The sequence below is a fragment of the Dioszegia hungarica genome (genome assembly GCF_025882075.1).
Source record: "Dioszegia hungarica strain PDD-24b-2 chromosome Unknown MKK02contig_8, whole genome shotgun sequence".
Classification (NCBI taxonomy): Eukaryota; Fungi; Basidiomycota; class Tremellomycetes; order Tremellales; family Bulleribasidiaceae; genus Dioszegia; species Dioszegia hungarica.
In genome coordinates, this window is record NW_026515770.1 from 1,097,974 (window position 1) to 1,109,957 (window position 11,984).

At 57.2% G+C, this 11,984-nt stretch overlaps 4 protein-coding genes across 4 annotated transcripts; 1 reads left to right on the top strand and 3 right to left on the bottom strand.

Moving 5' to 3' along the window:
• Positions 1-825: 825 nt before the first annotated feature.
• MKK02DRAFT_44112 (uncharacterized protein) lies at positions 826-3,986 on the bottom strand (the record flags this gene model as incomplete). The annotated part of the gene is made up of 8 exons (XM_053092778.1): positions 826-913; positions 962-1,086; positions 1,156-1,605; positions 1,654-1,935; positions 1,992-2,222; positions 2,271-2,619; positions 2,669-3,702; positions 3,819-3,986. The coding sequence occupies 8 exons, from the start codon at positions 3,984-3,986 to the stop codon at positions 826-828; spliced, it is 2,727 nt and encodes a 908-aa protein (XP_052945200.1).
• A 1,150-nt stretch (positions 3,987-5,136) lies between these two features.
• On the bottom strand, positions 5,137-6,498 carry MKK02DRAFT_44113 (uncharacterized protein; the record flags this gene model as incomplete). Its single annotated transcript, XM_053092779.1, has 8 exons — positions 5,137-5,268; positions 5,338-5,474; positions 5,520-5,578; positions 5,654-5,782; positions 5,850-5,986; positions 6,182-6,206; positions 6,277-6,408; positions 6,467-6,498. 8 exons carry the CDS (start codon positions 6,496-6,498, stop codon positions 5,137-5,139), a joined length of 783 nt encoding a protein of 260 aa, XP_052945201.1.
• Positions 6,499-6,772: 274 nt separating this feature from the next.
• MKK02DRAFT_44114 (putative NADPH--cytochrome P450 reductase) lies at positions 6,773-9,370 on the bottom strand (the record flags this gene model as incomplete). The annotated part of the gene is made up of 5 exons (XM_053092780.1): positions 6,773-6,799; positions 6,848-7,059; positions 7,116-7,353; positions 7,401-8,978; positions 9,170-9,370. The coding sequence occupies 5 exons, from the start codon at positions 9,368-9,370 to the stop codon at positions 6,773-6,775; spliced, it is 2,256 nt and encodes a 751-aa protein (XP_052945202.1).
• A 1,133-nt stretch (positions 9,371-10,503) lies between these two features.
• On the top strand, positions 10,504-11,736 carry MKK02DRAFT_25946 (Metallo-hydrolase/oxidoreductase; the record flags this gene model as incomplete). The annotated part of the gene is made up of 5 exons (XM_053087120.1): positions 10,504-10,786; positions 10,835-11,092; positions 11,141-11,217; positions 11,299-11,520; positions 11,572-11,736. 5 exons carry the CDS (start codon positions 10,504-10,506, stop codon positions 11,734-11,736), a joined length of 1,005 nt encoding a protein of 334 aa, XP_052945203.1.
• Positions 11,737-11,984: the final 248 nt, after the last annotated feature.

The following is an 11,984-nucleotide window of genomic DNA, read 5'->3' on the forward strand; positions in this document are numbered from 1 at the left end:
CTGGAGGGAGAGACGAGGTCCCAAGGTTCGTCCGTAGGCTGAACGAAATCGCTTGCTTTGGCCACCGACACTGCAGACTTGGTGTGGATGGGCAGGGTTGACGTGGAGTCCTCCATCGGATGATCAGTACTGCGTGCAATGATTATGAGGGATTGTATGTTCAGCAGACGACTGGACTACAGAATAAACGAGTGGGAAAAGGGGGGAAGAGGAGGATTGGCTAGCTGAGGAGGTAGGGGTGCGATGCTCAGCCATCGGAGCTGCAGATAAAAGGGGATCATCAAGCCTCCCGGACGGCCCAACCCAACGTGCCATCGAATGGCGTGATGAGCGCTCCTTTGGTTCACCTCGCTTGCTAGACTGACACAGACTCTGGCCCTTCGCTTAGCTCGCGTCGGCAGGGGCTTTCGGTCTCGAGCTTGTATGCGCACTCCAAGGTCTGGTCGCCTGCTCGCTCGGAAACGCAGATCCAGCAGAGATCACCGTCTCCCTGCAGCTGAGGAGGAGAAAATGACTTCAACAGGCTACCTTCAGCTGAGCAACGATGATGGTGGATGCTGGACTGAATAATCTGGTTTGAATCACGAAAGGCATACATATGAACCGCATAATATCATACAGGAGCCGAAAGCGGACTCTGCCTACAGCTCATCTATATTTTGAGAAACCAGTAAAAGGGGATCAGAGCGCAGCCGGGCAATGCACAATACAGCAGGATCGATGGGTTGGGGCGCAGGTGATGTATACAACGTGAAAGGACTGGGCGCTGCTGGATTGCGCATCGGAGTATTGGTGAGGTGACCGCGGAGAGGAGACGATGCTTCCTCAGTTCCGCGTTCGTCCTGATTTCGCTTTCCGAGCAAGCGAAGCCTGGTGTTTCTTCTTGAAATCTTCCTTCATGGTATTTGCCATGCTGCGTACCATAAGCCTCGTATCATTCAGTAGAGCTGGAGCAACTCACTACCATCTGAGGGCCTTCGGGCTTCGTTTGGCAAAACCGGCATCGACAAGGGCCCGCGCAGCTGCCTCTTGGACCGACTTGTTTAGCGCCGAGAATCCATCCCAGCTAGCCAGCAGAATTTGTTTCTGATGGGGTCAGCTATACCCTTCCGAGCCATCAATTGGAAGTCAAGTCAAGACGAGGACAGAACTTACCTCTGCGGCAGTGTAACCCCTCCCTGCCTTTTCTTTGCCCTCGCTCTCCTGTTCCTGTACCTCCTCTGCCTCATCTTCTTGAATAGGTCCGGCAAGCTCATCGTCCGGCTCCCCTTCCGCATCCAGTTCGTCATCATAGTCGGTGGGAACGGGTGGCAGGGTTATGGGGGAAGCGGGGACCGTTGGACGGGTCTTGGAAGCGACCTTCTTGGGAGCGGTAAGATTAGGATTGACCTTGGAAGAGTGGCTCCTTGTCGAGTTGGAGACGAGGGCAGGAGCGGAAGCTACGCCGGAGGATGACCCGCCGGTGGACGACCGAGATGTAGTGGCTTCTTTGCTGGCCCTCCGGAGCTTGGCGGCTTCTCCGATCGAGGTGTATTGGTCGATGGGCTGGCTGAGAGCTTCGATCGGAGTACGGATCACGAGTGGTGTTTTGATCATCGGCTTAGGCTAGAGGAGTCAGCTGGAGAATATAACGTCATCTCGACACACACTCACCTTCTTCTGCTTCGGCGCCACTTCTGCCTCGACATCGATAGGATGAGCAGCATCCGCACCCTGCTTCCTCTTGTTGCTCCTCATGGATCGGTCGCTGTAGTCTGGCTTAGAGGGCAATGGCGGCTGCTCGTTCGTAGCCTTCTTGATCGGCTTTGGAGCGATGAAGCTGGAAGTGCTCTTGAGGAGCTTGAGCGGCCGCGGCGGGGGCGCATTGCTGGGCTTGGTTTTGCCCTTGCCCGGGGGAGCTGGGGTGTCTTGCATGATGCAGACAAGGGAGCCGGACTGAAGACGTCAGCTGACACCCTCCCTTCTTCAAGATTGTCAAATCATAAACTTACGGGTATAGACTCCAGTCTCGTCGAAGTCGCGCTGGACCCGCCAACCGACATTCCCTCGTCCAGCACGATCGACAACGATGAGATAGTATCCGCCGGCAGGGGGCGCGCCACGGAAGGAAGCCTGCCGCGGATGGAGCTGGTAACGCTGGAAAGTCTGTCAAACGTGGAGGTGCCGTCCATGAGGCGCTGCTTCAACTTTGCGCTAGCCGCCTTCCGCGGTCCACCCGAACCCTGCTTGATCAGCTTCATCCATGGACAATCCAAGAGAACCAGACGTACCGGAGTGAATCCCTCCTCATCACATTCAGTGTGCTTTGCTTCGAGCTCGACCTCCTCGGCGTCCCTCGACCGCTTTGCCTGCCTTTCATCGTACCTCTTCTGGCGGCTATCCTCCGCTGGCGTAGTCTCGCTCTCGGTCGTGTCGTCCGAAGTGGCTGTCTTGGCCGGACTAATGTGTTCCGATCCAGGTATCTCGCTCGGCGGGATGGTGTCGATTGGCGCGAGTGGCCCCGATGAGCGCAGGCTGCGCTTGGAGATAGGGACAGGAGTAGCCGGTGGTCGGACGTCGCTTCGGTTCATAATCACTGACAGCTGCTCGAGGAATGGCGAGCGAGGGGACAGCGCGCGTCTGCAGGATCAGCTCTGCGGTCTAGGCTCATCAGTGGAGACTGGCTTACTGCTCCATGATGCCCCGCTTATCATCCACACCCATGACCACCTCGTCATCCGGCTCCTTCTCCTCGGCCACCCTCAAGACGTTCTCGACGTCCTCCGAGTCCGATTCTTCATTCTCACTAGGCATGCCGGACGTGGCCGAAGGCTGTCGCGAGGAAGCGATTTCAGCGAAAATGTCCAAAGACGATTTGGGTGCGCCGCGTCGCCGAGGGATATTAGCGCGTATGGCGGGCGATGGGGAGGAAGATTGGTGAGCATCTCGATCTGGGAACGGCGTGCCCATCCGTTGCGTCAGGAAAGTACGCGCTCGTGCAGGCGACGCGTCGTGTGTGCCACTCTTTGTCCGCCGGACCGAGCGAGAGGGATTGTAGTCGATGTATGCCGGCTTGGGACTCATCCGTTTGGCGAGCGGGGGCGACTGCGCCTCCACGTCGACGGCGAGGGTGCTCGTCTGATCCTCGGCCTCAACATGCGGCGCAGGGGAAGCGACTGCGGGCGTGCTGGTCGACGGAAGGAAAGGGTCGGCCAGGACTGGGGTTGGAGAGGGTGAGTTAGAGGGAGGTGTCGGACGGGGGATCTCGCATGCGGCTCCGTCGAGATCGCCCATTGTATAGCTTTGGGAAGAAGAAGGAGTCTGAGGTCCGAGGGTGGAGAAGGAAGTATCGGCCGAGTCGGGCTCGAGAGCGGGCGGAGACTGCTCTTCCGGCTCAACCAGGCCTTTGTCCAGGCGGGCTAGGCAGAAGGGCTTGGGTGCTGGGGGAGTGAATACGGTGGCTTTGGGATGAACGAGTGGGATAAAGTCAGGAGTAGTCGAAGAAGCCTGCTCAGCGACGGACGTCTGAGAGTTGACCCAGATATCCGGTACCTCGCCTTCGAGCTCGACGTCCTCTTGGACCGGAGGAAGCGGGTTGTACGAGAGGTCGAGGATTGGGAGGCCGCCGTTGTAGTGTTCGAGTGGGGAAGGGTCGGTCTGGAAGGTGGACGAGACGGTCATGAGCGGATGAGGAGGCAGAGAGGAAGGAGGGGTCGGACCGGTCTGCATCGCGTCAGCCGCGATACTCATATTCCCAGCCGTACAAGTCTCAGATGCATAGCGTCCACGGGGAAGCGGAATGAGCTGTAGGAAGGAGATGAGGAAAGGCCTCGACTCACTTCGTTCAATCCAGAGATCATGGGAGCACGCCTTGGCATGAACTTGTATCCCAGCTGAATAGCTTCCCTCACTTCTATCTTGACGGTCTTCATGGGCCATCCCCACATGTCCAACGAGTCGGCCTGCATCTCGAGCGGAATGGGGAGGTCGAAGTCCATGAACGACATGGCGCCGGATGGAGAGGTGGGTGCTAGGTTTTGGACAGCGGTGGTGGATCTGACGGGAGGTAGTCGTTGTGTGCTGGGTTAGAGGGAGGGGTGCGAGGACAGTCTGTGATGGGGGAAGGGAAGTGTAGCGAGGGGTATGTAATGTCTAAGAATTAGCTGAAATTCACGTGTGGATAAGAGAATGTAGGGAGGGTGGAGTGAGGAAGAAGGAAAGTGGAGGAAGAGGATGACGATAGCTGCGCACAGACCCTTTCCGGACTCACCCTTTCTCGCGCACCCGAACAACTAGCGCTCCATCTCCGTCTCCGCGGTGTTGTTTCAGGGGCCGACACGCGTCGTGATACAGCTGAGTGGTCGGTGCGCAGCTGTGGTGGAAATTGCTGAAGACTGTGAAGTGGGGAGGAGCTAAGGATGGTGATGAGCGTGTCGTTGGCGGTGAGGGCGTGGTGAGAGATCTCGTGCTCCGGGCTAGTGTAACGATCAGCGTCTCTATGTTATCGAGCTGGGTATAACGTGACTGTAGTATATAATGAGAAGGTCAGTCGTCGCGCGACGTGATGGCGGTCTGCGCGAAATTCTGATGAGCCGAGCAAGTCCGGTCAGAGCGGACATCCCATCAGCGCCGAAAAGGAGAATGTCACTCAACCTAAAATACACTCCACCTTGTTTCAGCTTTCCACGTCACGCTGTCAGAACATCTACGTAGGACGAGCCCTCAAGACACAAGGAGCTCGTCGTAGCTCCTGTGGCCACGGGCATGGGCTGCTGACCGAAAGGATGAGCTTCTGTGTGGGGGACGCGTAGGGACGCGTCCAAACCCAAATCGCGATAGGTTCTTTCCGGTTCCGGCGACCAGAAGAGCGTCTATGGTTGAAACGAGTCATTGAGGCAGCCGAGGCAAGATCAAGGACTAAACCCTATTGACTGACTTGCTCGAAAGGAAGGTAGACTGAGACTTGGGTCATTACTGATTACTGTCCTTCAGAGCGGCCGCGGAATGAGGAGTAGGACCTGATGACGTCACCATTGTCACGCTGCAGGTGTGGCGGTGATGTGGTGGGTATCATGGGGTGGTCCAGTGATCAGCCTGCGCTAGCAGCCTTCTTTGTTCGGTCAGTATCACCATGCATCGAATAATCTACTGAGGATCTCAAGATGCGTAGCGATTATCCATGCTCGTCATCAAACGATGACTCGGGGCTTGGACCGGTATCGTCCCAGCTTCGACCACGCCTCCATTCGCCGTCGGCTCGAAGAGGTATGTCATGGCCATCCCGGGTCCCTGCTTGATCAGCAATCCACTTCAGGTCCGACCGGACAGCATACCAACTGGATATCGAGAGGCACTTACAGTGGGCACTTTCCGCCTCCGCGCAGCCGAGATCTCGGGCTCGGGCTCATCTGGCGGTTTCATCATGTCAGCCAAGCGGGTGGCAATCAGCCAGTATATGAGTCCAGCGAGGCAGATGGCCGCTAGAGTCTTGTGGACTGACTGCATCAGCTTGAGTGCCGGAGCCACTATGAGCGACGGACCTAGGCCGATAGCCACAATAGCGCCGATAACCTTGACTTTGGCGAGACGATTATACCACCTTAGATGTCAGCTTACGTCTTGCGCAATCCCTCAAATGCGTTGTATGCTCGGCGGACTAGCTTAGTCACCTCACTTCTTGCGATTCTCCTCAAACTCCTCCAAAGCCTTTTTGGCCGCCTTGGCCCTAGCCTCCTCCTTCGCCTCCATCTTCAGTCGCAGCTCCTCCCTCGCCTCGGGCGTCTCGCTCTGTTTGAAGTGGCCCCTGATGCGCATCAGCTCTGCATCAGCTCTGTCACTTGCCCCAACCACGCCAAGTACCAGAGACGTACACATGAGCGGCATTGCCCGCCTCCCACCACATCTCCTTTGTCCCTTCGCCCCCTGCTTTCCCTAGCGGAAACGCCCAGAGGCGCGGTTTGGCATCTTTGGTAGTGAGAAACGCGGAGGGATGGGAGGACTCGTTCTCCTACGGCAGTCAGCGCCGCCACTAGACGAAGGGGTGTGCTTGAGCCCTGTTAAGCGCCCGAATTGAAAGTGAACTTGCCCATGCATTTGGCTGCTTCGGTGTTTTGCCAGCAGCGATCAGCTCAGTCTCGCCCCTGCCCTTCTTGATCTTGGACAGCCGGGCTATCTTGTCCCGATGAGATGCGATCGTGCTGACCACCACATGGTACATGAGGAGGACCCTGGACGCGTCAGCGTCGCCTGGGCCCGTCGCTCTCAATAGCGCAGGAGTGCGAGAGAAGATGAACTCACACTACGAGAAGGGATGTGACGCGCCGCCAGATACTTGCCAGCTCCTCCAGATCCGGAGGGAGGTTCAGCTGCGAGACAAGCAGCGAGAGCGAGGCGAAGGCGAGCACGATCAGATGGAAGGGCGTGAGCATGCTGTCGCATCAGCAGACATATCCAAGATGCAGGGAAGGTAGGAGACAGAAAAGCTTACGAGCTCTCGGTGGGCAATGGGGAGATATCCATGATGAGCTGTCAGCTTGGCTGGTCAGTACTTAGTACAAAACGAGTGTGTGTCGGTAGTTCTTGCTGCAACGAGGGAGGACGAGCGAGATACAGGATTGATCGATTGGTATCAGCATTCGATCGCCCCTTGCATCAGGTCGAACATCCTTTATCGAGCGCGACCTGTTTCAGCTTGTCGGCATGCCTCCTGTGCGCGTCTGAAAACTGACACACGTTCTATGCATTGTGAACCCCCAGCGGGAAGATGCACCGCTATCTGGCCCATCTGTCAGATCTAGCTCCACACATCCGAAAGCAAGCGCTGTCTGATCAGCTCGTCATTCCTACCGAAGTCTAACGGTCAACTCACATTCCGGTCCTTCAACAGCTTGACTTCCTTCGCACCCTCCACTTCTGCGCTCCCGCCCTTGGCCGCCCCCAACATCCGCGCCAGCTTCTCCTCCACCGACTTGGCCATCGACTTGGCGTCTCCGCAGATGTACACATACGCCCGTTTCTCGAGGATAAGAGGCGCAAGGTCGTCCCTCTCGTTCCACAACAGATCTTGGACATATACTTTGCCTTGAAAGATCAGCTTTCACCCTACATATACTCTTTGCGGATGTGTAAGGACTCACTTCCATCGGCATTCCGATCCTCCCTTGAGAACGCCACCTTCATCCTCAATTTCCCCTTGAGCTCCTGCTCATATGTCGGCCATTCATCCTTGTACAGGAAATCCTCGTTGGACTTGCGGCATCCGTAGAAGAGGTACATAGGCGCCCACTCGGCAAGTGCGTCCGGTCCATTTTTTTCGATGGCTTTACGAGCGAGGGCGACGCGTTCTTGGACGAAACCGCGGAATGGGGCAACACCCTGTAAAGTCAGCTTGTGCCTTTCCGAGTGAACGAGGAGCAGCTTACAGTTCCTGGGCCAATCATGATGACTGGAACCTTCGGGCTGGTCGGTAATCTGAAGGTCGACCGGCGTACATGGATAGGCACCCGGTAGACGTTCTCCCGCACATAGTGCCCCCTTGGCCCGGCCAGACGGTACTGTGGCGTCTTGTGCATGGTGACATTCTGCGGTACGCCCAATGTGGACTGCGCCTGGCCCTCCACGGGAGTATTGGCGCCCGAGGACGCGCGCGAGACATTGAGGATGAAGTTGGTCGATAGCCCAAAGACCCAACGGGGCTCGTGCTTGAGCACAGAGGAAGGTGGGGTTTGATACTTGAGCACGACGGCCGTTACGTGGATAGTGGAGGGGTGGAGTTTGGACGAGGACGAGATGGAGTAGTACCGGGGTTGTAAGCGAGGAACGACCGAGATCATTCGGTCGAAGGGGATAGGCCAGGGGGTGCTGGAGAAGGGAGGTTCGAGCGAGTCGCCCACTGCCGCCTGCAGTACTTCCGCGAGCTTGAGACATGGCCCGTCCACCTCTGCGACGTACGCGTCCCGGTTGGTACCCCACCGAGTGAGCTTCTCCCGTGCCTCCTCGGTTGGGGCGTACCGCGCAAGGAAGGCCAGAGTCTGCCGCGAAGCGACCGCCGAGATGTCAAGGTAGTGCCGAAAGATGGCGTCGTATGTGGCAGGCGTGGGGAAGGGGACTTTTGCGAGCGCCGGGTCCAGTGACTCGATAGTCACAACAGCGTGCCGCCGCTCGTCGCTGGCCAGTCCGAGGATATGGAGCATCCTATCGACCTCCGTATCCGGGTTGGACGGCCAGACCCCGACGTGGTCGCCGTGCTGATATGTCATGCCCGACCCGGTGACGTCGAATTCGATGTGGACACAGTTGCGCTCCCCGCCGACCGTGAAGAGCTCCTTGGAAGCGAGGACCGGTGCAGGGTAAGGGTTCTTGGCGTCGTAGCTCCCGATAGGGGTGCTTGCGCCGCTAGCAGTGGCGAGCAACGCCCTTGGCGACAACTCCCCATGATACACCTTCTCCGCCGGCAGAGTCGTCACCTCCGTGACTGCAAAGTCTGCGACATCGCCCGCTCCGCCCTCTTCCACACCCAACACCTCCGAGAACTTCTCCCACATCGAATCCTTCCATCCCAGATAATCCTCCTCCATCGACTTGTCGTCGTCCCCCTCTCCACGCTCTCCGATCCGCTTCGCGCCGAGCTCGGCAAGACGATTGTCAATCTTCCGCGCGACCTCGTTGTAGTACGCGTATGTCTTGTTTCCGAGCCCGAAGACGACGTAGTGGAGGTTCTCGAGCGTGCTCCCGCCCATAGAGAACTCGACCGAGGGGTCCATGAGGAAGTCCATGAATGGCTGAGCATTGTCCGTTGGCTCTCCCTCGCCGTATGTGGCGACCGAAAAGAAGATGGCGCAGTCAGAGGGTACGGTGTCGAGGTTGGCAAAGTCGTATTCCTCCGGGTCGCAGACGAGGGAGGAGAGACCGAAGCGAGTCTTGGCTTCTTTGGCGAGACGCAGGGCATATTCCTCGGCAGTACCGGTTTGAGAGCCGTAGAACATGGCACAGCGCTTCTTCTGTTGGGGAGATGTGAGGGAGCGAGAGTAAGGTAAGAGCGCGAGGTGTGAGAATGGGCGGCGAGATCGAGCGATGGGCAAACAAGCGAAAAGATAGTGGCGTATAGAGGGATGGGATGATAAGCAGAGCATCAGCTCAGTCCCTCCGCACATATTCCATATCCCTGATGGAAGAATGTGACAGCACTCACACCTCGCTCCATCTTGCCTACGAAATCTCTTGGATCACCCTCTTCCACCGCCCCCTTCTTCCCTATACCGGCCGCACCGCCCGATCCAGCTCCACCCGCTTTTGACCGCCCGCCAATGATAGGCAGCGAGTCACGGAAGTACCATGCGAGGGGGAGAAGGATGGTGAGGGCGAGGATGAAGAGGTCGATCGGGGCTGGCATGATGGGCGATCTGAGCGTGGTAAAGGGGGGGAAGGTAAAGGAGATCGAGGGTGAGCAGCACTTCAGCTTGCTCTGATGGAGTGCGAGACGGGCAAGGCTCTGGCGTGAGCTGACGAGGGCCCTGATAGCGTGAAGGGGATGAGAAGCGATAGAAGCAGATGGGAGATAGATGGATGGTACGATGAGGAACGCGAAGTCGGCCGAACAAAAAGTAAGTTTGAAATTACGACGTGTCAAACCACGGGTCATGGCTCTGCTTTCCTCTTGGGTCCTTCATCTTATGGTACGCATATCGCTTGAGCGCTGTAGCTGTAAAGACAAGCCGGGCTGGCTCGTGCTGGCTATCATCTCGTCGTTACATGCATATGCATTACAAATCGGGTGGGTTTCGGAAGACTCTCTTCTTCGCGCTTCGCTTGGCGCCTCCGCCTCGACGGAGCCGAGCGTCTCCCATCAACGATGTCACTTGCACAGTCGCCTCTAGCGTTAAGATCTTCCCTTGTTGAGCGAGCCAATCCATACTCACCGGTCTCCTCGCCATGCCATCCGCAATGGTCGCCGTCATGCTCCGCGGACGTCAGCGCGGGCATCCTTGTTCGGCTGGTCCCTCGGCCATCGGCGATCTCGGTCTTCTTGAGGCACGCAAATGTCAGACTCCTTCAGACGTTCTTCCATCTCTCATCAGGTGATCCATGCACCCCTCCCCTTCATCCTCCGTACCCCGTCTCGCTCTGAGATCACTCAGAAGCGCTCATCCCACTCACTTCACTGCTTCTCGCTCATACCACCCCACATCGTCAGCTTTCAGCGCAATGTCGGCGCCTGCAGCTGGACGGTCAATCAATGTGTCCCCTGCGCCTGCTCAGCGCGTCAAAGGCGACCACTGGGCAGATGATCAGCCTCGATCGTTCAAGAACCCCTGGGACTCGTGGAGGGATATGGTGAGTGTGTCGCGACTGTGAAGCAGAGGGAGCTATCAGCTGACGAGGCTAGAACTTGTTCCAGCTGTTCCCAGTACGTGTCATCTCATTTATCGGGGTTGAAGAAAGATGGCTGACCTACTCAGTTCGGTCGCGGGGTATGTTGTCCTGCTTACCATTTCGGACGCACCGCGCAGTTCCACTGATGATCAGATGAACAAGCGGACCGCCGTCAATGATGCTCGTGATATGCCAAGGGTGGACGAGCTCGTTCCGCGTACGAAGCCAGACTGGGGCAAGCCAGAAAACGCAGACAAGATGAAGGCGACGTGGATGGGTCACGCATCTTATCTGGTCGAGATGCCACGGGACGGACCCGCCCCGACATCGGAGAAGTCAACAAAGGACGAGGGAAGGGGAGTGACGATCCTGTTTGATCCTGCGTGGAGCAAGCGGTGTAGTCCTGTCCAATTTGCCGGGTCTATAAGGTATCAAGGTAAGCCGCTGCCGGAGCGAAGGAGCAACAATTAGAGCTGACAAATAGATGCGCCAGCTACGGTCGACGAGATCCCCGAAATCGATATTTTGTGTCTTTCGCACAATCACTACGACCACCAAGATACCAACACCCTTACTGCGATCTACAAGCGGTTCTCACATCGTCCACCTGTCCTTTGTGTGGGGCTGAACGGTACGGACAGCCTGCCGAGCATCATCCCAAGGAACAGGGTCGTCGAGATGGACTGGTGGGAAGAGCGGGAGATCACGGTGGAGGGTAAGGGCAAGGTCAAGGTCACGTGCAGTAAGTGTCAGCTGAAGAAGAGGATGGGGATCCTGTGCTGAAATGTAGCTCCGGCTCAGCACATGTCGAAGAGAGGTGCATTCGACACGGCCAAAGCATTATGGACAAGCTACGCCATCAAATCGGTCCCCTCGGATCCTGCCAAGCCAGCTTACAACGTATGTCTTCCTTTGGCTGCACCAGCGTACATGTGTCTGACATCTTAGCTCTGGTTCGGCGGAGATACAGGCTATCGTCACACTGAGTCCGAATCGCACGACCCCTCAGCTAACGCCGACCTGCCCCACTGCCCCGCATTCAAGCAGATCGGCGAGCGTCTCGGCCCATTCTCGCTCGGCCTGATACCTATTGGCGCATACGAGCCCCGCTGGTTCCTCAGCAGCGTGCACTGTAGTCCGATCGAATCAGTCAGGATATTCCAGGAAGTCGTGAGTTCTCTCTCTTGGTATCCATTGCGGGACCTAGGCTGACGGTGGCAGAAAGCAAAGACTGCGCTTGGCATCCACTGGGGGACATGGCATATGGCCTGGGAGGCAGTCGATGAGCCGCCCAAGCTGCTCAAGGCCGCGAGGGAGGCGCTTGGGGTGACGGAGGCGCAGTTTGGGGTGCCGGTTCTGGGCGAGACGAGGGCTTTTGAGGCTTGAGCCGGGTGGAGGAAACGGTATTGACCGGGAATTCATGTTTGTAATGCGATGAGCAGGGCCATCGCATCATGCACTGTGTAGCGATCATCCAGCCGACCCTGTCATGTGGTCGAGAAGCTAAGCAGGCCCGATCTCCATATCTCCAAGCACCTTCACCAGAGCAACACCTTCGGCGGGATCAAATTTCCACCAGCCAAATGAAGCATCCAGAGCCAAAACGTCTCTTGCCATCCTTACATCGCCCTTCA